This window comes from Protopterus annectens, chromosome 1.part0, assembly GCF_019279795.1.
Source record: "Protopterus annectens isolate FY-2018-M chromosome 1.part0, PAN1.0, whole genome shotgun sequence".
Taxonomy (NCBI): domain Eukaryota; kingdom Metazoa; phylum Chordata; order Ceratodontiformes; family Protopteridae; genus Protopterus; species Protopterus annectens.
Genome location: NC_056725.1, coordinates 1,169,645,271 through 1,169,668,894, shown reverse-complemented (window position 1 = coordinate 1,169,668,894; position 23,624 = coordinate 1,169,645,271). Strand labels below are relative to the sequence as shown.

General features: G+C 37.7%; 1 protein-coding gene across 1 annotated transcript in view; it reads left to right on the top strand.

The window, feature by feature from the left end:
- The first annotated feature begins 4,677 nt into the window (after positions 1-4,677).
- Positions 4,678-23,624, top strand: part of NR2E1 (nuclear receptor subfamily 2 group E member 1) — a 65,147-nt gene continuing 46,200 nt past the window's right edge. Inside the window, exons 1-5 of the mRNA XM_044065381.1 lie at positions 4,678-5,157; positions 9,659-9,804; positions 14,176-14,263; positions 15,944-16,182; positions 19,643-19,789. Of these exons, the coding sequence (XP_043921316.1) occupies positions 5,133-5,157; positions 9,659-9,804; positions 14,176-14,263; positions 15,944-16,182; positions 19,643-19,789 (645 nt within the window). The 5' untranslated portion in view covers positions 4,678-5,132. The remainder of the gene's footprint in view (positions 5,158-9,658; positions 9,805-14,175; positions 14,264-15,943; positions 16,183-19,642; positions 19,790-23,624) is intronic.

Here is a 23,624-nt window from a genome sequence, read left to right as displayed (position 1 = left end):
TCCCATTCCCAGTCGATTTTTTTCTCAGTACTTGTGAATTTAGCGTCCCTCAGTTAAGGATGTGATGTACTTTATTACGTGGTGACTAGTACCTTAGGTGTCACCTGGTGTGCACTTTTATTACAGGAAGTTTCGTTAATCTTTTTTTTTTTTTCCTAAAAGCAATACTCTTTTTTTCCTAAAAGCAGTTCTCCCTGTGTTGCATTATAAGAGATGTACTGCGTAATGCACTTGCTAAGAGAGCGAGTCTGTCTGATTGTTTATGTAACTGAATATAAATTAGGTAGACTGAAATAGAAGTTTGCATCTTGCAAAATAAGTTGTAAATGTGTTTTGTATCATAAGGAAGCGTTCCCCCCAAATGAATTTTCACAGCTATTTTACTGCTCTGTCACTTCCTTCAGCAGTATTTACTGGTGTTTATCACATTTAGTGCACGCAAGGAAGCAGGCAGGAGATGTAAGAGCTGTGTCTCTCCTGTATAGTTTGCTTATGAGAATGATTTTGGAAGGACTTGATTGTTTTGATGTAATTTTCTTCCGACCCATGCTAGTTATCCATTATATACCTCTCAACTGTCCAGATTTTTGCATCATATTTTTGGTTTGTTTCTCATAAAAATGCGATAGAAATCATTGGCAAATCACTGATGATGGAAGTCAGAAAATGAAAGACATTGGAGTCTCAGACTTCATACCTTTCAGAAATTTCATTTTAGTGCAAAACCTGTTGTTCTATCAATTTTCTAAGTTTGTAAATGCAATATTTAAAAATTTGCCCTATTTGTGCGTCTTTGCCCCCCCCCCCCACCACCACCATTATTTACGGCTTTGTCCAGATTTCTTCCTCTAAGAGGTTGACAGGTATGTGTTCTGTGTGTAAACAATTATTATATATAATCTGTGCGTTTTTAGACGGCAAACTTTTCAGAGAGCGTTTATTTTGGTTTCACTACTTAGAAATTCTACATGGCAAGAAATGTTACACAGTTATAAAGTTAAAGGGGCTTTTGCCTTTTGCCATATCTGAAGGCCTAGAAAAACTAAGAGAATATTTTCATACCGCACGACCTTACCGAGCCCCCCGCCAAAAAAGGTTTATGCAAATGTCCGCATGTGCTGTCAAAAAACAAACGGAGATGCATCATCAAAACATAAGTAAGGCCCGAACCTGGAGACTTAAACTTGAAGGTGCGCCGCGTAGTCACTGGTTGTGTAGACACGAACGGTAACAAGTCTGCTAGCCAAGCAAACACCTGAACCACGCTTCGATCAGCAGAAGAACTAATGCCAAAGCCTTGCACTGCGTATAATATCTCTCAAACGCGTTTCTGAAGTATTGCATATCCGGAATTTAATTGTTGTAGCTGTGTTTTCCGCTTTGTCTCCATTGCTGAAGTTAATGCTTAAATAATTTCACATTAGTACTTCCTACTTCGTTTGCCTTCATATTCCTATTTGAGTAGCGTTGTTGGCTTCTAGTAGTTTTCATTTAGAGTTACACTTTACTTCCAAATGTGCAATATAAAGTTTCAAACTGACGAATTATGAATATTTGCTGTATTTTTGTTATGTTTCTATAATATGTTCATTATAAGTCCTTGCATTCCAAAGGAGATACGCAACTTAAAACTAAGCATACCTCCTACACCTGCTAGTTTTGTTGAGTTCGATAATAAAGATGTATTACCCGCAGATCATAATTAAATGAAGTGTAAAATTCCAGTTAAATATATTTTATCTGCCTAATACATTAGGTGAATTCACAGTTTGGAAATTCTATATTGAAAAATGGGCTGAAACACATTTTCTCGACGGTGTCTACTTCCACCACCAAGGGGGGGGGGTTGTAAACTAGTCATTTATTGAATGTAAAATAATGGCCTAAAGCTACAAACATGGTCCAGCTTTTCAAAGTCATTCCTACCCGATGTTACGTTAGGATTTTGTGCAGCCATGCGCAAAATTCATGAAACCAGATCCCTTGATTAACAAATACTATAATGATGTACTAAAGGTGTTACCTTACAAATCCAATGGAAGAAAACACCCTGAATCTTTGACAAGATTTGCAGTCTTATGTTTTATCTTGAATAGATATGAGTGGTTTTACTGTAATATGCAATGCCATTTATACTAGAACCCACAAGAGGCCAAAAGTTTCCAGTCTTTTTTTTTTAATGGGCGATGTGAGTGCCCTCTGATTTGGGCATTTTAAGTAAGCTCTATTACAGTTTATGTACAGATTCATCAGAACATATTTATTGTGTAACTATCAGTAATGTTTAAAGGGTAATGCATCGGAATCAAGTAGGTCTAAGTCTTTGGGGAAATGATTAACACGCCCTGTGATCAATGACCAAATGTGTGACACTGATTCTGACTTCAATAAAATCAGTCACATTACTATTTATAGTGTCTATCGACGACGGATAATCGCATCGTACCGTCGTAAAAGCCCACAAGATGGACTAAAACTGTCTGTATCTATATCCGTATCATCTATCTGTTTGTCTAAGCATCTCTCTATCTCTCTCTATATTAGGGAGCAATGCGTGTGTGTGAACTTATTTTCAGATTTACAGTGCATTATAATGTATTGCACACATGTAAAACACAGTTAAAATATTACTTAATGCAATGTTTACTGCAAGTAGATGAAAGTTCAAAAGTGGATGGGCCTTTTCCGAGCAGTGGGCGTATTGATTATACTGTTGTCGTTGGATGCATATTCCCAGCTGCAGTTATGCTGATAAGTATGAAAGTCAACTTATTAAACCTCAAATGCCACAGTAGTCCTGTTCTCCGTATCTTACAGGGTGCACTGGATGCTGATTCGCCTTGGCCGATATTTGAACATTTACACCACAAGAATAAATCAAAACTGTAATTTTCATAACTTTATATATATATATATATATATATATATATATATATATATATCCCAGTGGATTTTAATAACATCTGGATGTTTGTTTGTCTCCCCAACACACACGCACACACCCACACACATACACAAGCACGCACTCACACTGGAAAGGTTTAATTCGCATTCCTGTGGGATTACGCGGCCTATTTTTAATTTGCACAAGTGCTGCACAGGCCTGCACCATTACTGGCCGGTGTGACTTCATATGGCTGTACTGCAAGACCCTGAATGCAAACAGCTTGCTGGTCTAGCGTTGTGCTGTATTTTCCCAATATGTTGTTTAATTGGGAATAAGAGTTGAGGACTGCAGTCTAACTCTTATCCTTTGTTGCGCAATGCTATCACATTAAGAAAAATACAGGAACGCTTCAGGGATTCAACCTTTAACAATGATAGACAATCCATGTGACTTGCCGGTCATTTTTAAACTTGAAGATATGAACTCGTAGTACCATCAAGCAAAAAGTACCTGAGGAAATGCACAGCTTCTTTGCCGCTTGGCAGTATTCAAACTCCATTCCCAACACAGTCAAGTCCGAATGAATTTCCATTGTAAAAGGTAGACTCTTGAAATGTTTTTTTTTTTTTTTTTAAGTAATGAAAACCACAACCTTATAAAATAACATTCTGTTATCAATATGTGATAATCAAATGAGAGAAATCACCACTATCTTGGGATGACGGAGATTCTCAGCAGGTTCTGTCCACCGTAAAAATAACTGGGACGCATTGGAGTACGTACCTATATACCCCATCTGGTTCCTCTCCATGCCAAGGAAATAGAACGCAGTCTGTTATCAGGGTGTGTACTCAGCATGTGTGTCCGTGTGTTAGACAGAGCGATAGAAATATCCCGACAGACTTGGGGTATGTCGACCATGACAAAATGGGACATGCACAGAATTCCCTTGCTTTTGTCACTGATGATAATGGACTAATGACAGAAGCCTATACCACTCTGTCCCAGGTTAAGGGGAGCCCTTTAAACGTCCAGAACGCATGCATTGTAGTAAGACCCATGTGGTACCGCTGTAGACAGTAAAACTTTTCTGTCTGAACTGTGCCTATTTTCAAGACTTAAAAGTCTCCCAATGCAAGCCGTTGTTGAACCTGACTATGAGGCATCAGAGAAGGCCAATATGAAGGTAAAAGTGAAACGTTTAAACTGAAGAGGTGCTCGTGCTTATGCATTATTTTCTCGCTATAACTAGTCAAAACCTGTCATGAATAGGCTTCCCGTAGTGTGTGTGTGTGTGTGTGTGTGTGTGTGTGTGTGTGTGTGTGTGTGTAAGAAAGGAAAAATATAAATTACTTAGTTCTAACCTACGTGGGTCTGGCATAAACAAAGTCTTTCTGATTGCCTAAGACTCTTCGTATCTTCACAAGTGAGACTTAAATTAAGTCAACAGTTAGTTGTCAGAATACTTATTTTAGCTTGGCAAAAAAAAAACAGCTGTCATTAAATTCAGAATATGTTCCAAGGCACTGATACTCTTGACTTAGAATACAGCAAGCACAGCACACACACACTCTCTCTCTCTCACACACACACACACACACACAAAGACACACGCACCACCCCTGCTTTGTCAAGTCTGTACCGAATAAGGAATGAGGCTCTCAAAATATCGGTATTTTTCTAATAGCCTCTGGCAGAGTCATTACTACAATTAGCATCTAAAAATGAAGATTACTGACGTCATACCCAAACAAGAGTTAGGGAAAAAAGCAGAGTAGAGCTAAACGGGGGAGGAAGTCCAATTCTCTCTCCTCCCTAATCTGCTGTCATCGCCGCCGTTTGGATATTATAGGAGTTTCAGAGAGAGCTGCCAACACAAAGTCACATACCGAGCCGCCCTCAGCAGTGCCCCCAGATCACAAATCGCACTCAGAAGCTAGTGACAGCAAGTGCATGAAAGCGCCTACAGAAGCGCAAGTGCAACCATCTGCAGTAGTGTCCAAGACCCTGCTTAGTGGCCTAAGGACTTAACTCGTCTGCTCCACCTGGATCCAGCTCCGAACATCCTGTAAACCAGACTTCGGAACCTAACTATCCTGGAGTTAAAAATACATTGGAAGGAACTTCACTTATGGAACTACTGCGCTGATTCTCTGGCTGTAAAACTCTGAAGACAAACTCGAACTGAGCAGGAGTGTGCAATAGTAGACGACTTATTCAGGTGTGCAACTAGAAGAGTTCAAGAATGAGCAAGCCAGCCGGATCAACAAGTGGGTAATATCCCCTGGGCTATAATGTTGTCTCGTTGCTTGCACAATACTTATGACTGTGAAATGAGGGGGTGGGGAAATCAACAGTTTGTCTTAAATGTTTTAACGCTGACATGTTTGTGTATGGGGGCGGACAGATAGAAAGATGACAGATATATGTGCATAAGACAAGTGAGAGCACTTGTCTGCGTTTACAATAAGCTGTTTATTTGCCAACTAAGTAACTAATGCATGCGTCACCACTACATTAATTTACAAAATTACACTATAGCTAATCAAGGCCCTGCATCATTCAAGTAAACCCGATGCACCTGATTTGTATATGATCCAGGGAACGAGAAAACAGAATGTGCAAAATTTAAGAAGTGGCACATGAGCATGTCATCTTAAGTCCGAGTACCTGCCTGGCTCACTGGAATGTATTGGAAAGCAAGATTCCCTGTAATAACTTAGAAGTGTTCTGCAAACAAGTAGAAAACCTTAAAGCCCTTGACCCATGTGTATAATAGTATAACATTCACTGAGGCATATGTTATGTCAACCCTGAAGTCACATTTCACTTAATCTCAAATCCGTAGGCCTCACAATTTAAGAATTTAAAGCAGGTGAAATGGATATCACATGATGACTTGGTAAACTCATCTGTACATAAAAGAATGTATTATTTCATCCAACCGCTTTCAGTACCTGCTTTAACTTATACAACTTTACTTTACATCCATACATATACATACTTTAACTTATACATTTCTTTAAAAAGTTGCATTAAAAAGTAGCAACTTAATTATTTTTATTAAGTATCGTTCGTCAAATATTTAAGCCCATAACTGCTTAACTAGCTGCCTTATTTTGCTATGAAGAAAACGTATGGAAGTTATATGTGTGTGTGTGTGTGTGTGTGTGTGTGTGTGTGTGTGTGTGTGTGTGTGTGTGTGTGTGTACGCGCGCGCGCGCTGCACGATGTGCAGATAGTTTTAGGAAGGGTAGGCTTACCGTGTTAAACTGTATATCAAAGTGTGTGTGTGTGTGGGGGTGCTTACATAGAAAGATACGCAAGCCAGTGAAATTTAATCGAGATTGGACACATGCTAATTAATCTACATTTAAATTTATTTAAACTGAAAAGCTGTCATTTAACGAGTCAAGAATATAGCCATTGTTTTAACTAAAACCGGTTTTACTGACTTCTTTTAATAAAAACATGCTTTGATGGGCATGCATTATTTAATTATAAAGGTTAAAAACTTAAAACTTTATGCAACTGTGAAAATCAAAGTCGACTGCCATTTATACTAAAATAGTTGAACAGTTTATACCTTTGTTGCATCCACAGAATGCCTTGTTACATGCAACTACAGTTATTTTGTGAATACATTATATTTCAGTAGTCATAAACTAGATGTATTTGTTTTAATTTACATAAATCTGAATTAGGCTATGTATTTTATTAAAGTTAAAATGATAATAAGAAACACACATCAGTGGTTCTGCAGATCAAATGTGTCCAAAACAGACATTTGTAGCCTATTTTAATAATTGTTCTATTCATTTAGTAGCTATGGAATTATGGATGTGTGAACGACACACACACACACACACACAGATATGTGTGTATGCGCGCATATTGAGAGAAAGGGATGGTTTATTTCCTGCCCAGCCCTTGTGCCATCTAATTTATATTCTCTGCTAAAGAGTGTACACACATTTTACACTTAAATCCTTCTTTTAATAAAACGAGCACAAGATCACAGCAGGAGTTTTACTACTTATTAATTGCTTAGTATCTTTATCAAACAGTCCGAGCATAGCAATTACTCATTATTGCAAATATATGATCTTTCGAGGCTAAGTCCCGATATTCTCAACATGGGTGGTAATAGGACCCCCACAAAACAGTGCCTCAAATCTAGAATAACTTATGTCAACAGCTCTGAGGTTGATGGTAATTATAGTAATAGATTGTGCCATATGTCTTTGAGCAATTACAACACACAATGCACTGGACGAAACGCCCGTTGACAGAAATTACAGTCGGTTTCCTCCTCTTGTCAATAAATAAATACATTTTGTAAAATGTTCATACCAGTCATACTAAGGTTGAAGTAGTCGATGACAAATTTATAAAGTGGAAAGCCTCACGCTGTCAGTTTTCATGCCTATATGATTAGTTAAATGATGTACTGCGGGTCTGTTTTTAACTGTTGCTACTGTTAGCTGAATGGTCTGATGCCATTAACGCTGACATTAAATCCATGAAAGTAAAGACAGCCAAGCAATGCTGAATGTGACAGAATCCTGCATTTGATTGCTTACGATGGTACTCCAGAATTAATCTTAGGCTTGAAGTGCGATGGATGTGGTGGTGTCATACTGTTCCACTGAAATCCAAACACTGGTTGCCTTAAAGAACTGCCACTTAAGAAGTTAATATTCTCCACGGGGCACAGACGATTTATATAACTCTTGGGAACGGAACCAATACAACCTTGATTACTTCTGTTTCGAACTGTAAATTCAAGTCTGTTTTGCATTCTCATAGTTTCTATGAAACCTGGTACTATTATATCCTTGCCAGAAGTCTTCATTTTTTCCCATGAGTTTGTGTTTTTGCAACATACACTATATTAAATAATATAATGTTAGTAAATGTTTACCCTCAGTTAAATGTCTGAAAATCAATAAGGCAAAACAGGGCGACATCATAAAGTAAGAAACAATAATAATAATAATGTCCACGTTTTGCAATTAGCGCAAAAGTGAGATTTAAAGTTCTTATTCTCCAGTCCATCCTATTTCAATGCTAAAGCCACTAGCCAAGAGGTCGATTGCTCTCCCCTGTCTGCATTGTGCCATCTCCGAATTCCCATGCTACTCTTTTTGACGGGTCACTGGTAACTCAATAGGCAGGTGGCAATCTGTTCATGTAATTACCCAGCCAGGACATAAATTCTGCCTCGTAGTACAGCTCCCAGATCATTAGCGAGTGACTGCAAAACTCTGCTCAGTTTGCCCACCAGAGGTGGCCTGGTCCCTCTCAGTGGAATTGTCTCAGGGCCACAGGTACGAGCGGGGGTTGGGGGGGGGGGGTGGATCGGAATGATGGTGTTGATGACGGTGACAATAATAATGGTAGTTCTAATGTTTTGGAGTTTGCTACTGTTAGCCCCCCACCTGCCAAGTTGCCAGTGATCCTAGTAAGGCAGCTGTCAAGTCTCATTTAGTAGAGGAGCTGGCGGCGGGTTCCTGATTGGGGGCACTCAGTCCAGCCTCAATGGGAAAATCATGAAGTTAACACTTTTCTCTAATGGGCGCTATTGTCTTCTGCCAGACATGCTTTTATCAAAGCCCCATGGGAATGGACATTCTCGTTCCAATGCAGAATGGTGCCATCGGTGCACTGCATTCTCAGAACGACATATATATAGCCCTGGGTTCGACTGCACTCTACATACCTGCTGATTTGTTTTAGTAAGGGACCTGTCTTCTTACAAAAGTTAACACAAAGTGATGCAAAATGGATTAAAATGTGTATTATTCCTGTGGTTCATTTTACAAACTTTCAGCTATGTTATAATTGTCTGCTTCACAGAGGAAATGGAGTGGTCAGCTGAGTGCATTCTGATCATTCACAGTGAACTTTATTAATATTTAATTTGTGAATTTCCAAAACTACTAATGTCATGCGCTGGAGTCCAATACATTTTATTTTAAATAAAATATAGTTTACTGATAATTTATTCAAATTACAAATGACACCTGATTCACCCTTGTCCAATCCCGACATTGGAAGAGTGTAAGGCAGACAACCAGCTGTGATGCAGACGCTAGACTATTGTAGGACACACACACACACACACACACACACACACACACATCGCCAATTCACCTGTCTCGCCCTATGTTTGAGATGAAGGAGGGAAGCTGCAAGAGGTGGAACCAGCCCAACCAGGAATCGAACATTAGAATGTTCAATGAGGCAACCCCGCAAACTGCGGCAGCCAAGTGCCGGCCAGTTAACTGGGAAATTGTGTGTGTGGGGGAGAGGGGTCTTTAAACAAGTGTGATTTTGTGCGTGTGTGTAGGAATTGCTTTTTAATCAATTGAAAGTCCAACATATTTTCTTTCCATTGTTTTTGATTTAGAGGCGATTGCTAGGAAAACGAATCCTCCTCCTAATTGTCCTCCAGGACCATATGCAGAGATACAATGTTAGAAAATGTTGTGATTGTTCTAGTTAGTTGTTGTACCGTAATGGCAGTGTTAGTTTTCGGATTTGAGTTGTATATGCCGCAGGTAAATATAACAGTATAGTTTTTGCTGTTCTAGACTATGTTTAATTTCACAGATGTTTGCACTATTACAAGCACCTTCGCTGTTACTTACTGTTGCAAGTCGGATAATATAATGGTTACCAGAACTCATGCATTTCAGAACTGTTGCATGTTTATCGATGTACACAGAAAACTGAAAACTAACAAGTGAACAAATCATCTGTTTCAAGGCCGTATCTTGGATATACCTTGCAAGGTGTGTGGGGACCGAAGTTCTGGCAAACATTATGGAGTGTATGCTTGTGACGGCTGTTCCGGTTTTTTTAAACGGAGTATCCGAAGGAACAGGACCTATGTGTGCAAGTCTGGAAATCAGGTAATCGTTTATACAGGCGAACAGTGAATGACTGAAACGGATCAATGTGACTCGTTCATTAATTAATACGTTTGATTGTAATGCTGCAAGTGTTAGACATTATGTAAAATGAAGTTAAATCATTGGCAATATTTCACATTCACATGCAGACACATATAATTATGGAATATTTTGGGAAATTATCTTAGATTCTTTCCGTTTTCATGTTTATTAGTAAATTAGAAATCTGTAGTTCTCTGTCTACGGTGGCCTGCACTCCTTTGATTTATGGTCAGATGTGTGTAAAGATTTAAACCGTACCTCTCAACTGCTATGATTAAGGCATGGAGCTATGATGTTTGGCCCTCAAATTAGCCTAGCTCCTTCTTGATTTACTGGCAGACGTGCTTATATGTACCTATCTTACTGAAATAAACTAGGCTTAAACCATAGCTCTCAACCTTCCATCTCCAAAATGAGGAACACTAGCCCTCATAATGTGGAACAAATGGGCAAAATGTGGAACACATACTAATGGCTTACTAATAACTTCACCTAGGAAGGCCATAGGATGGTTAAAATATGCTGGTTTTACTTAAAAAGAAGATCTTTTAATGAATTCATATGATTCATTTCTATTTACCATGGATTTCACTTAAAAAAATTCCTAACACTGAATGTGTGACAGAGCCTTTCAATGTGGAACAGAGGAACATGAACTTTTTAAGACCCCAAATGACGTACGTTCCTCATAATGAGGTACACTTGAGAGGTAAACAACGATTCCGCATCACTAACTGCTTGGCGTGTAGTATATGCAAAGACATTCTACTGTTCAAAATAAGCCTTCCTCTTTCTAACCCTCTGATACGATTTTTAAGGGCCACTGCTATCATTTGTAATGTTCAGAGGTTGAGTGGTATGGATTCAGGTTAGTACTTTCTGAATGACAGTCAATACAGCACTGCCTTTCTTTATAAATATACTTAAAAAAGTGTACATGTTCAGTACAAATGGAAACACCAGTCTGTAAGCATGCATATTTAAACCACGGTGTAGACTTAAACGCGTTTGAAAAAAAACACTCGATACAAACCCGTAGGTCTTGTTTCTCACGCAGTCAAATTAAATGTATCAATGAAAGTACAAAGACTACTTATGAACTAAAACCCCATTTTAGTATCCTTTATTTGTAAACCGCTTAACTATGAGTAAGATAGAGCTGTTCTAGGGGAAAGAAAGACAGATAGGCACCTGGTTGACGTACAGATGGCGTGGGTTCTACAAATAGGGTTACCACCTGTCCCACTCTGCGAGGGACAGTCTCTTTTTGGGCAGTTGTGTCCTGCAACGAAATCGAAAAAATGGCAAATGTCCTGAGATTATAGGACAAACATATTTCCTATATTTTATGTAATAGTTGCATAAAACAGTTATTCTGTATCTGAAACACCTAAATGTTATAAGAAACAGAATAAGCAACTAAAATGCTACAAGAATAAGCTTTTATGTACGCCAAAAAGTGAAGTTCTGATATTTGTACTTGCCGTGGCTATGTTTTGCCCTACAGAATCTGACGTTTGTACCAAAAATGTCCCACTTTGGGCATTTGAAAAGCTGGCAACCCTATCTACAAATGAAATGCAGTTTCACTGATATTTTTTGAAAACCCATTCGTAATTGCTAACTTTTTGATTTACAGTTTGTACAACCTGTAGTCTAGGAATACATATGCTTAAGATCACACGCACGCACACAAGCACGTCGAACTTTCTTTTGGTAGTACTTCTCTGTCATTCCTTTAACATCAAAAGAAAAGCAGAAGTTCACAGATATGCAAAAGAAGTATGTTCATTTTTACAGTTTTTATAACTGTGGGTGTAAAATGAAGTGGAAATTCCGATTTAACAATACGAATTCACCTGTAAAGTCACACCTGTCAGCCTGTTAGTACAACAAATCTAAACAAAGCCAAACATAATGGTGGTACAAAGACCCCAAAATAGGGATTTTTTTTTAAATACTGCTCTTATAAACTTAGAATGTTGTTAGAATAATAGGCTCTGCGTTAGGATATATTTTCGAAAAGATATGAAGTCTGAAACTCAAATGTCTGTCATTATTAAGTGACTTCAATTTTCAGTGATTTGCCAGAAAACCACACATTTTCTGAAGAATAGACTAAATATATAAGAAAAAAATCTGGACAGTTGAGAGGTATGTGTAAAGCTATAGTTTACTGGATGAAGTTTATAAAAAATGTGTATGTGTGTGTGGGGGGTGCAGTGAGCCCACATGGCTCACAGCTGCACAGACAGGCTGCAGGAAGGTGGCGCTGTCTGCGGTGCTGAAGAAATTAACTTCTTTACTTTCTGGCACTGCCCTGCGAAGTCCGTTGAAAAAAAGACAGAACTGTGTGTGTGTGTGTGTGTGTGTGTGTGTGTGTGTGTGTACATACATACATTATACACACACACACACACACACACACACATATGTAGATAGATAGATATTCACACACACAGATATACTCTTGGCCAATGTTTTCAGATTATGTCTAATTTAGTATAATTATCCAAACCGTATTTGTTTTTTGTATTATTTTGAAGACTGTGAAATTATTATTCTTAAAATGTTTTGTAATCTTTTGGAGCTTTTCTCCCTGGGCCTCCGCTTCTACCCGGTCGGACTTTCCCGGTAATCAAAAGTCAATCAATTAATCATTCAGTCAATCAATCATCCAATCGATCATCAATCAATGAATAGAGAGAGAGAGAGAGTAGTGTTTAAAAATAGCTTGATTAACAAAATTATTTTCCCTTCCGTTTACACACGTGCTCACATACTCTTACCGTGCACGTCCAGAAGTGCTCACCAATTTACTTACATCTTCCTAACACACCAGTAAAGCACGTCTAGCATCACTGTCGCTTTAAGTTAACTACCTCAGTTATTTACGACAAAAGTTGTTAAGATGGGAGCCCACTGCCACTACAAAAATGAAAGTCTGGTCATTGGCTAATATTCATTCTTGCGACTGCAGTGATTTAAGCAAAAATAACCAGTTGTATTAACTTGAACCCTAACCAAAACAGGATAAAAGTAAAGATAAATTTAGCATTCTTACCACTCAACACAGTTACGGTGAATATTCTCTGTAATGATAGCATGCATGCTTTGGTATCATTATAAATATTGGGAGGTATCTCAATTGATTTATCAAATATATCGATCAGGATTCAGACCTTGCCGTTTCAGCCACAGCGCTCAGCCTTCTGTCTCCAAAATGTGGAGCATTACTTATCATAATGGCAAATGGACAAGATTAACATTTTATTAGCAGCTTCAAATAGAGTTTCACGTGATTGCTAAACGTTTATTTTATATTTATAAAATAGTTCTTTAATGAATTGATGTGATTAATATGTACACCCAGATGTGCTCACTTATTTACTTACATCTCCCGAGCACACCAGTAAACAAGTCTACTGCCTCTACAGAAACGCAAATGTACGGTTGATTATATACAATCATTATTATTATTTAACATGAATATCAGTTAAAGCATTTCTTAATACAGAGTGTGTGGCAGACCCTTTTAACATAAACTTTTTAAGACTCATAGTTAGGAAGGTTCCTTATAACGTGATACACTTGATAGGTCAGATGAGTTGCGGAGTTTTGTCTACAGCAGTGAAAATAATTCTGCGCTTTGACTATCATATTTAACTCTGTATTTCTATTCCTTACCGCCCACCGTACCCGTGTTATGTATGTACACACTTAAATGCATAAGTGCAAAATAGATACCAGAGCAAAAATACAGGAATACACTTGTGCCTACACATAGCATCTTCCTTGACTCTTTGAACTGCTGTATATATAGATACACGCACACATACTTTGAAAGGAGTGTTTTTTTCTCCCAGTTTACTCTGGGAAGAAGAAAGGCAAATTCTTGATGTTTTTAAATCAAAATGGTATTAATGATAAACTGTGTGAAGTGACTTAACTACTAATTTTCGAGTTATCACAAAGATTTTGTGTGAAGTTATATGCTAGCTTTTCTCAGAGTAATGGCAAAATCTGAAGCAATCACGCTTAGTAGGGGGTTTAAACCCCCCAAGTATAACTTTTGGCATGTGTTTGCTTCGGATCATTTGATCTAAAATTTGTACATTTATGACTGAAGATTTGCTATTTGGTGTAATCTCTCCATACGTCTTGCCTACACAGGTGAATACAGAGATATTACTCAAAAGTGATAAGTAGCTAAGTCCTTTGGTAAAGTCTATTTAGAAATGTTAAATTCGTTTTCTTTTTTAAGTTATGCATTGGTAGTAATGCCACGTATCACTCTGAGTGACATAAAGTTTTATTTTGCTATTTTAGGGAGGATGTCCTGTGGACAAGACACACAGAAATCAATGTAGGGCATGTCGGTTGAAGAAATGTCTGGAAGTCAATATGAACAAAGATGGTACTTATGTTATTTACTGTTAGTTAAGCAATGTTCAGCTATGTTTGTCCTAAAAGGCAAGAACCATTGCAAAACTGGATCTCCTGCTGTTTCATAGTTTGTTGTTTTTCACAAACAATTTTATGCATGTTTTCAAACTATTTGTAAAATGTGCCTTTCCTAGTTTATTAAAATGTTAGTTAATGTAGGCGGTGAACCTACCTGCCCCCAAATGAGTACACTAGCTTCCTACAGCATGTACATTTTGTGATATATATATATATATATATATATATATATATATATATATATATATATATATATATATACACACACACACACACATTTTTATTCTACAGGATAAACGTAAACAGAATGGAATGAAACATTTCAATGAACTAGAGCCAGCAGTCTGTAGGGTTCATTACAGTTGTGCATAACAGATACGTTTCAGCAGAGTTTTGCTTAGTATCTATAGTAGGCTGTGTCATATCTGGAACATGGTCCGTAGATAATAATTTAGTGAACAAAGCAATTTAAAAACGAATGGCACATGTATCTGTCATATATATATATATATATATATATATATATATATATATATATATATATATATATATATTGGGGGGGTAAGCGCCCCCACCCACATAAACACAAATTGTTGTTTATGCATTACAAGAATTTGAAGCAGACTTCCGAGCCAAGGACAGAAGCAAGCCTTTCGAAATAATGAACACAAGAAATGGCCCGCAAATGTACATGTTATGAAAAAAAATAATAATAATCTATAACAGATTTGGTAGTTGAAGTAAAATAAAGAAAAATAAAGACATGGTTTTATCCAGATGTGTGTAACACAATACAATGGTTTGTATTCCCTTATGGAATATTTATTATTTAAAATCTGCACATTTTAAAATTTCGTCTTTACAGCTTGTAAAATGCTAGTCTAACTTATAATTTTGCTTATGTTTGTCTGCTGGGTGACAGGGTTACCAACTGTCTCACTTTGCGAGGGACAGTCCTTCTTTGGGCAGTTGTATCCTGCAAAAAAACTGAAAAAATGGCAAATGTCCTGACATTTTAGGGCAAAACTATTTCCTAAAGTTTATGTAATAGTTGCATAAAACAGTTATTCTGTATCTGAAACACCTACATGTTATAAGAAACAGAATAAGCAGCTAAAATGCTACAAGAATAAACTTTTATTTAGGCAAAAATGTGAAGTTCTGTCCTGTGTAATGACCGTGGGTATGTTTCGCCCTGCAAAATCTGACATTCGTACCAAAAATGTCCCACTTTGGGCATTCGAAAAGGTGTCAACCCTACTGGGTGAAGGTAATTTAAATGGTCACCGGACCACTCTACCCACACAGTTAGACTAAAATTAACTAAACAAACAAAATATTATCTCCCATAATTGCTCTGAACCTATTCATTCTGGGGAAAAGTATGAAATAGTACAATCAGGAATAATTACAGAAGAAAAACGTTTTAAATAAGTTAGATTTTTTTTGTTGCAACAAGTTGTGGAAGAGCATTATAAGATCAGTTTGATGTCATTCATATATAGCATTTTCCCAACAGTCTAGTTATTTTTGTAAATTACGAAACCATGTAACGTAACACTGTAAATGTTTTATTTGTCTTTTACTTGCAAGTTATCTTTCTTAGACCTTCAAGTATGCAAATATTTTTCAGCCGTCCAACACGAAAGGGGTCCGAGAACATCAACGATTAGAAAGCAGGTGGCTTTATACTTTAGAGGACACAAGGACGTGAATGGCACGGCACCGCACTTCCCTACAGCAGCCCTACCTGCGCCTGCTTTTTTCACCACTGTCACTCAACTCGAGCCACATGGACTGCAGGAGCTGTCAGCTGTCACTGCTACTCCCGAAAGGCAAACGCTCGCAGGATTGGCACAACCCACACCCAAGGTACTGCATTAAATGCCCTGGCAATTTATCTAACAAACGTGGTAAGATGGCAATTTAACACTGAGGATAATCTTGTTACCTACATACGTTACGGCTTTAAGAATACCGCAACAGGTAGGTGGGCACTGGGCAATGCTATGAAGAGCAATTTCAATACAAAACTTTTGTCACGTAAAATTATTACAGAATATGTCCCGAATTGGTCAAATTCCACATAACACCATTTGCTATCCATCCGCTCATCTATTCAGATATAGCATACATGCATGTTACTTATTAACTTAGCACTACTTATACAAGTTGGCTGTACGTACTATGTTAACATAACAACACTACTTCTCTATAAGTAGCATTGCAAGCTGCAACTCTCACCACGGAAGTATTACTAACTACCACTACTTTGCCTAAGTGATTCTCCCTACTTAATGTCCTAACTAATATTATGTTCCTCCACATATATAAGTTCAACCATATATTTATCTATATTCAATTGTTTAAAGTCTTGTTCTATTTGATACTATGTATAAAAAGTATATATTTTTATTTTTAAATTTGTATCCTGTAAATGTGTTAACACTCTTTTTTGTCTATAATTTGTATTACTTGATGTGATGACTTTGTATGTAAGCTTCGGCTGGAGCTTTTCCCCATGGGCCTCCGCTGAAAATGGGCACTGTCCCCAATTGGACCATCCCGGTAAACAAATTTAAAATAAATAAATAAATGTCATATTTATGTAGTTTAGTGTGTAGACGGCATTAACACTTTAAGTGTGAAAAAAAATCCTCCAAACAGAAGTTCTTAGGAGAATATTATACAAGCAAATAACACCACATGGTGGGGGTGGGGTACTTTGAAACATTCCAGGTTTGACTTTAAATGTGTTGATAACACGTTCTTGGTACTACTTTGGTGTGGTTGTGTGGAGAGGTGCTCACAGTGTGCAAAATAGAATGTTATGCTGTTATGCTGAATGGCATCTCTCTTGTGCTCCTGTGCCATCAAAAGGATGAGAAAATCTTTTTATCTTCAAATTAGTCTTGCCTTGCATTGATGGTGACTCGTTTTTCCTTAACATACAGTTAATGCCACTGTTTTCTCCTCACTCTCATTTTATTTCATAAAAAATGAGTGCGTGCAACAAGATATTATTACTCTGAAACATAGTTAAGAAGCTGCAAATTATATTAATAGTGTAACCAAAGTTTCATATCAGTTTTGTTTCCTATTAATGGCATAACCAACGTTTCATATCAGTTTCATATTCATCTTCGCTGTTACTGTTTTTGCTTCTTGTCTAAATTTCCTTTCTCCATTATACTTCAATCTCTTCTATTGGTAAAGAGCAGAGGGTCTCAGCGTGATTCTTGCTTAAACCACAGTAGAGGTCTGGTTCTTTTATAGTTATTAGGAATGCAGCGAAGACCACTCCATACAAAAATATGCAGTTCTTTACAGAAACAGACAACCATCCACACCCACTCCCCGCCCCCCAAAACACACAAACACACACACACACACACACACACACACACAGAGTCGCCACCTTTTCAAATGGCCAAAGTGGGACATTTTCGGTACAAACATCAGATTTTACAGGCCGACACATACCGACAGTACAAAGGATATAACTTAACTTTTTTGCCCAAATAAAAGCTTATTCTTGTAGCATTTTAGTTGCTTATTCTGTTTCTTATAACATTTAGGTATTTTAGATACAGAATAACTGTTTCATGCAACTATTACATAAAATATAGGAAATAATTTTGTCCTAAAATCTCAGGACATTTGCCATTTTTAAATTTTTTTGTCAGGACACAACTGCTGCCCAAAGAGGGACTGTCTCTCTCAAAGTGGGACAGGTGGTAACCCTACACACGCACACTTCCGCTTCATTGACCGGTATCCTTCTGTATTTAGCCCAGTCTCATAGAAAGTACATGCGGAATAGTTAACGTTTAAATAACTTTTTTGCCATAATTGATCGGGCTTTCCCTGAAACAGGCCTGGGCCTTGCCATGGAGGCTGGCCTCCCTCACCATTTGAGAAAAGCTGCTCTGCACACTGTGGCAGGGTCACACGCCGTATGGGGCGTGAGTTTCCTCCATTACAGCTGTAAACAAGTAACACTACCCGTGCGGGATTACTTAACAACAAATAACAGGCAAACGAAATCAACATAGAAAGTTAAATTGTAGAGAGAGAGAACAAAGCGAGTTTCCATTTGCGCAGTACTGTCTAAACACGAGTATATGCACATCACCTTGTTCCTAAGGGCCAGCCGGCCAGGGGGTATGAGATTCGTGTACTTTTCTGTGGCCTCAAAAGGAAAAGCGGCTGCACTTTATGCGATTGCTGCAAGTAGCTATGGGATTCCTGGGCAGTTATTTCTGTTGGCAGCCTTTTAGACGGATCTTCTTGTACCCTACAAACATTTGTGTGGATGTCCGGGTGTCTGTGTTCCTCGCCTGCAGTCTCTCTCTCTCTCTCACACACACACACACACACACACACACACACACACACACACTCACTAAACGACATGGCTGTTTTCTCATTTATCAGTGCTTGTGGTCTCTGGTACTATAGGCTTTGCACTAGTGTGCCCCGCAGTCATTCACCGACACACCCTGTGATGAAGGGATGAGACGAGATGGGATGAGATCTGTCTACAATCAGCAGCCACTTCTCTAATAACTAACTAACCAGCTTGTCTTGAATATGCTGACGGGTGCTCTTGCTGCAATTGTTTTGCTGTCCAGTTCAACACCAACCAATGCTATGTAGCATTTCTGTTTGTGTCATCCAGGATTCAGTTTCCACGGACATCTTACTGTTTTGTGATGTTGCGGTGCACTGGCGCTGAGAGAGAAATGTAGTGAAAACTGACTGATCTCACTATCTCACAGAAAAGTAAACTTGCCAAAACTAATGCACTCGGTGGTGACCACATATTATAAACATCACCTGCAGTCCTGTATGTTGAAGTATAGTAGTTCTACAAAAAGTTACCAACGATCTCTAGTTGTACCGATTCTACAACTGATCAGATAAAGCAGAGTATAACAGTGAAGGAGGTTTCAAGTTTATTTAAAAACTTCCTAAAAACAGTAATTAGCCGTGATCACCCACCACAGACAGTCAGTCCTCATGTTTAGAGTAAGTTTTTTTTACAACAGGAAATACTAGCGTACTGAAACTGGCAGTTAAAAACTTCTTAGTTTGTTTCCTATTGGTCTACTACAGAGGAGTATGTTGATCACATAATCTGCATTTCTACAAGAAAGTAATTTGCAAACTTTGCTGACAAGCAAGGCATGTTCTAAAACATAGCAACATATCTAATGCAGTGTTTAGGAGGGATCCAGACATATGTGTTCATCGGTTTTAATCTACTCAGTGTTTTTTTATTTCACATGCTGTTTCTATATTAATTTTCTTTCTTTCTTTATTGTATTAGTATCCTCATGAAGTCAGTGGGACACCGATGTATCTTTACGAAGTGGCAACTGAATCAGTTTGTGAATCGGCTGCGCGCCTTCTGTTCATGAGCATTAAATGGGCAAAAAGTGTCCCAGCATTTTCAACTCTGCCACTACAAGATCAGGTGTGTATTCTTCAGGAAGTTACAAGCTTGGCATTTCTTCTGTTGTGACAGTTTATACAACCTGGTTATTAAACAGAGGCAAGAAAAAAATAGTCACAGTGTCTGACCAGATTCCTTGCTGCCTTAATCTGAGCTGAAGCCACAGGTAAGTGACTCACTTGCTGTTCAGTTCCCACTCTGTGGTTGACTGGAGAATTTTACAAGGTATTTGTGTTAAGCTTTTGCATAAACAACTGAGAGCATTGTTTAAAATAATGAGACATGATGGACTAAATAACCAACGAAGGCAGCTGACTTAGTGCCAGATACTGGTATACTGTGTGCCTTATTATTAATAACATTTCTTAACTACCAGCTTGGGCATAAGGTAGCAGCCCCAATGTGCTTTGTGGTGGTTAATGAAAACTGAGAGCAGTCTCAGAATACAAAAATATGAATTAAGAGCAAGAGGCAATTTACTAGTTACTGCCCCGCATCAGGAAGAGGTGTTACTTTTCCATCATGTAACTGCTATGAGTAAACAGCCTAGTGGAAATGTAGGGCAGGAGTACATGTTATAGGTCTGAATTCTGGAAAATGTGTGTTTGTGCGTGTGTATACACACACACACACACACACACACATATATATATATATATATATATATATAGATAGATAGATATAAAACACTGAAAATATCAACAAAAAAGTTCAAACATACACAATATTGAAAACGAAAAATATAGAATGAAAAATATTCAGAAAGGAAAACTATTTTCTCCTCCAATATTAACACTAACCCCCATATCACTAGCTTCAAATTCTTCTGAATACAGGCAGTGTTACAGGAAGTTTTTTTGAAGGTAAGATGTAGGGTTAGGGTTGAGGGAAGGGGCAGAATTAGGGTTAGGGTTAGCACCCATTACTAAAGAGGGAAGGGAGGGGCTTTGTTCCGTTCTTTCCGACATAACAACAGTTACATTTTCTGCAGCTGACCCTGTAAACTATGGATTCTGTGTTGTAGTTGCCAAAAGTTTTACTATAACTTGATTGGGGCACTTGAACCTGTCTTTATTATAGCAATAACCAATGACTGGGTGTGGTATATTGAAGATTTACCCACAGTTGGTATGATTTAATCATGAAGGTGAAGCCCTAGTGATTAAACAAAGGCAACCATGGGTAAATCTTCAACATATCACACCCAGGAGTTGGTTATTGCTATTATACAATGGCATTATTTAAGAAAAAAATTACTTACTTTTCTTAAATATGTTTGTATAACTGTGCTGTGATGTTCTTCCATGTTGCTTCTGTATCCTGCAGTTTTATTGATGTATTTTACATGCATATGAGAATTATGTTTCCATGCTTATGCAGTACACCCTGCTTTGGGAAGCAAACAACAAGATGGGAAGATCTCCCTTCTTCTTTTTTTTTTTTCCAAAGAAACTGTGAAATTTGGGCATTTTAGAGGTACAAGAGATGGCAAAATGCAAGGAAAGTCAAGTACTTTCTTTAATTTTGTATGAGGTACCTGATTTTCCTTGTATTTTCTCTGCCCTCCCTACCTACTTTTTGACCTCTTATCTCAAGAAAACTGCAAAGCCTTGGCATATATTAACAGAAGAAAGTCCGGGTGACCAGACTTTTTTCTACTGGTATATGCTCCATTTACAATGGGCACATTGGTTGGGCTGCCCAATCAGCGTGCACATTTTTGAATGTTAATGACCTGTCATTATAATATACTCATTAAGGGACAGTAATTACACAGAGAGGGTCTGCACCCTCAGGTGCCTTTTGGTCTCTCATCTTCCTCAATCTCCCTGCTTTACACATAATGCCTGATGCGTTTTGCTTTCTTAAGGATAAAGGTTACATGGGGTGGGAGCAGGTTACTAAGTTGTCTGTTTTCAGTGATGATCACCCAGTTGTCAGTTATCACTTTTCTGATCTCCCTAAAGTCCACTGTGTAGGTCAGGGTCATGTACCTATCCCACTTAGTCTCCAACCTAAGTCCCTAAAAGCCCTGTGATGTCTGTTCTCAGCTCTAGAAAGGTGGGTTTATTAGCTTTCTTGAGGTCCCAAATAGGTTGAAAAATGGAATTAACTTGTCTATTGCTATAGCCTCAAGCTAAGAAGTCCTTCTATAAACTTATAATGTTCTTGAAAAAGTGTGGGAGAATTTCGAAGGTCCTAGCTATCTACATCCCTTGTAATTTGATCACATTCCTCTTGGGAATGTGAGGATGCCTGTTGTTGCTACAGAGGAGAAAATTAACCGTACTGGGCTTAATTTAAATGCTGTTGTTAAGTTTTACTGTGGTGGAGTCCTTGAAGAGAATCACATCTTGAAAGATCACCTTTCCTTGACTGTGGTGAGTCGTATTTTCAGAAAGGGTGTGCAATTGCTAATGTACATTAAATAATCCTGTAACTGTGTGGGGCTACCTTCCCAAAGGATGAAGATCCATAAAGTGAAGGTAGTAGCTGATATGGGAGAAGAAGGAAGAGGAGGAGTTAAAAAGTAATCTTCCTCCCATTTCCCCAAGGCGGTGTTTGCAAGGCTAGGGACCATGGCTGTTCCCATGGCTATCTATGTAGTTTGTTTGTGTCCCAAAATGAAAGTAGTTGCTACTGAGTGGCTCTTAGAGTAATCTACATAGCACTTTTGTCTCCCAGGTAGGGCTTCCCACCTGTGACTGTACACATGGGTAACCACCAGGATGCAATAATTATGTGGCAGCATTATGTACAAGACTTCCTGTTGATTGTGACCTGTGGTGTCCTCATTTGTATTAATGCCCTTGATATTCCTTAAAAATCAAGTCTTTTTTCTTTTTCTTTTTATTGTTAACACAGCTAAAAGTTTCACTAATAACTAATTGGTTTGATTGACCACAAGACCTGGACTAGCTTTAACTTTGAGACAAATAGCAGATAACATTTTCAAGAAAGCATTCAGCAGTGATAATGCTTTACTATTTTCATATTGCTGCCTCATTTCAAGAGAACAAAGTTTTTATCTAGTTTCTCTATTGCTTTTTTTAACACTTATTTGCTTTTCTGATGTCAACATTGCCTTTGCATTGTACCCAAAATCTGGCCTGATTAATATTCATTTATGATAAATTGTACCAATTCAACCAAATAAAATATCAAAAAAGTCCTGGACTCCACGTAGGTTGAAAAGTCTTTATAAAATTCACAAAACACAGAGGATGAGCGCTTTCGTCTAATGACTAGACGTCATCAGATAAAAGCACTGGTACAAATTACAACTTAAATACACCCATTCAAATCAAGTTAATTACACTCAATCAACTTTTAAAGAAGCATACATAAAAATCAAATACTGCCTTAAAAATACATGTAAGGCTTATATTACTAATAAAATTTCATCATGTTTATCTTGTTTTTTCTTGTAAACATTTCTTACACAATAAAATATCTTATGGAATAGCCAGAAAAATTTATATTTAGTTTTGTAATCAATTAATCAATTATATGTATAAAATAATGAATAAATTATATATATATGTATATATATATTTTATGATATATAAATATTTTAATCATAACTTCATGTACAAATTTTGTTTGTTATTGTATTTGTTTAATTCAAACATTTTCTGCTTTTCTACATAATACAGGTTTTATACTAATATAATCGTTTAAGCCAGGTGGGGTGTTAGATTTGCACCTAAGTTGCCATAACAATTCCTTGTGTAACAAAACATTCTTTGTATCACCCCCTCCCTTAAAAGAATCCCTTTGAACCAGATCAATAATGCCAAATCTAAACCTTGTGAATGTAAAAGGACAAGTTATACTGTGTTTGTACAAAACACTA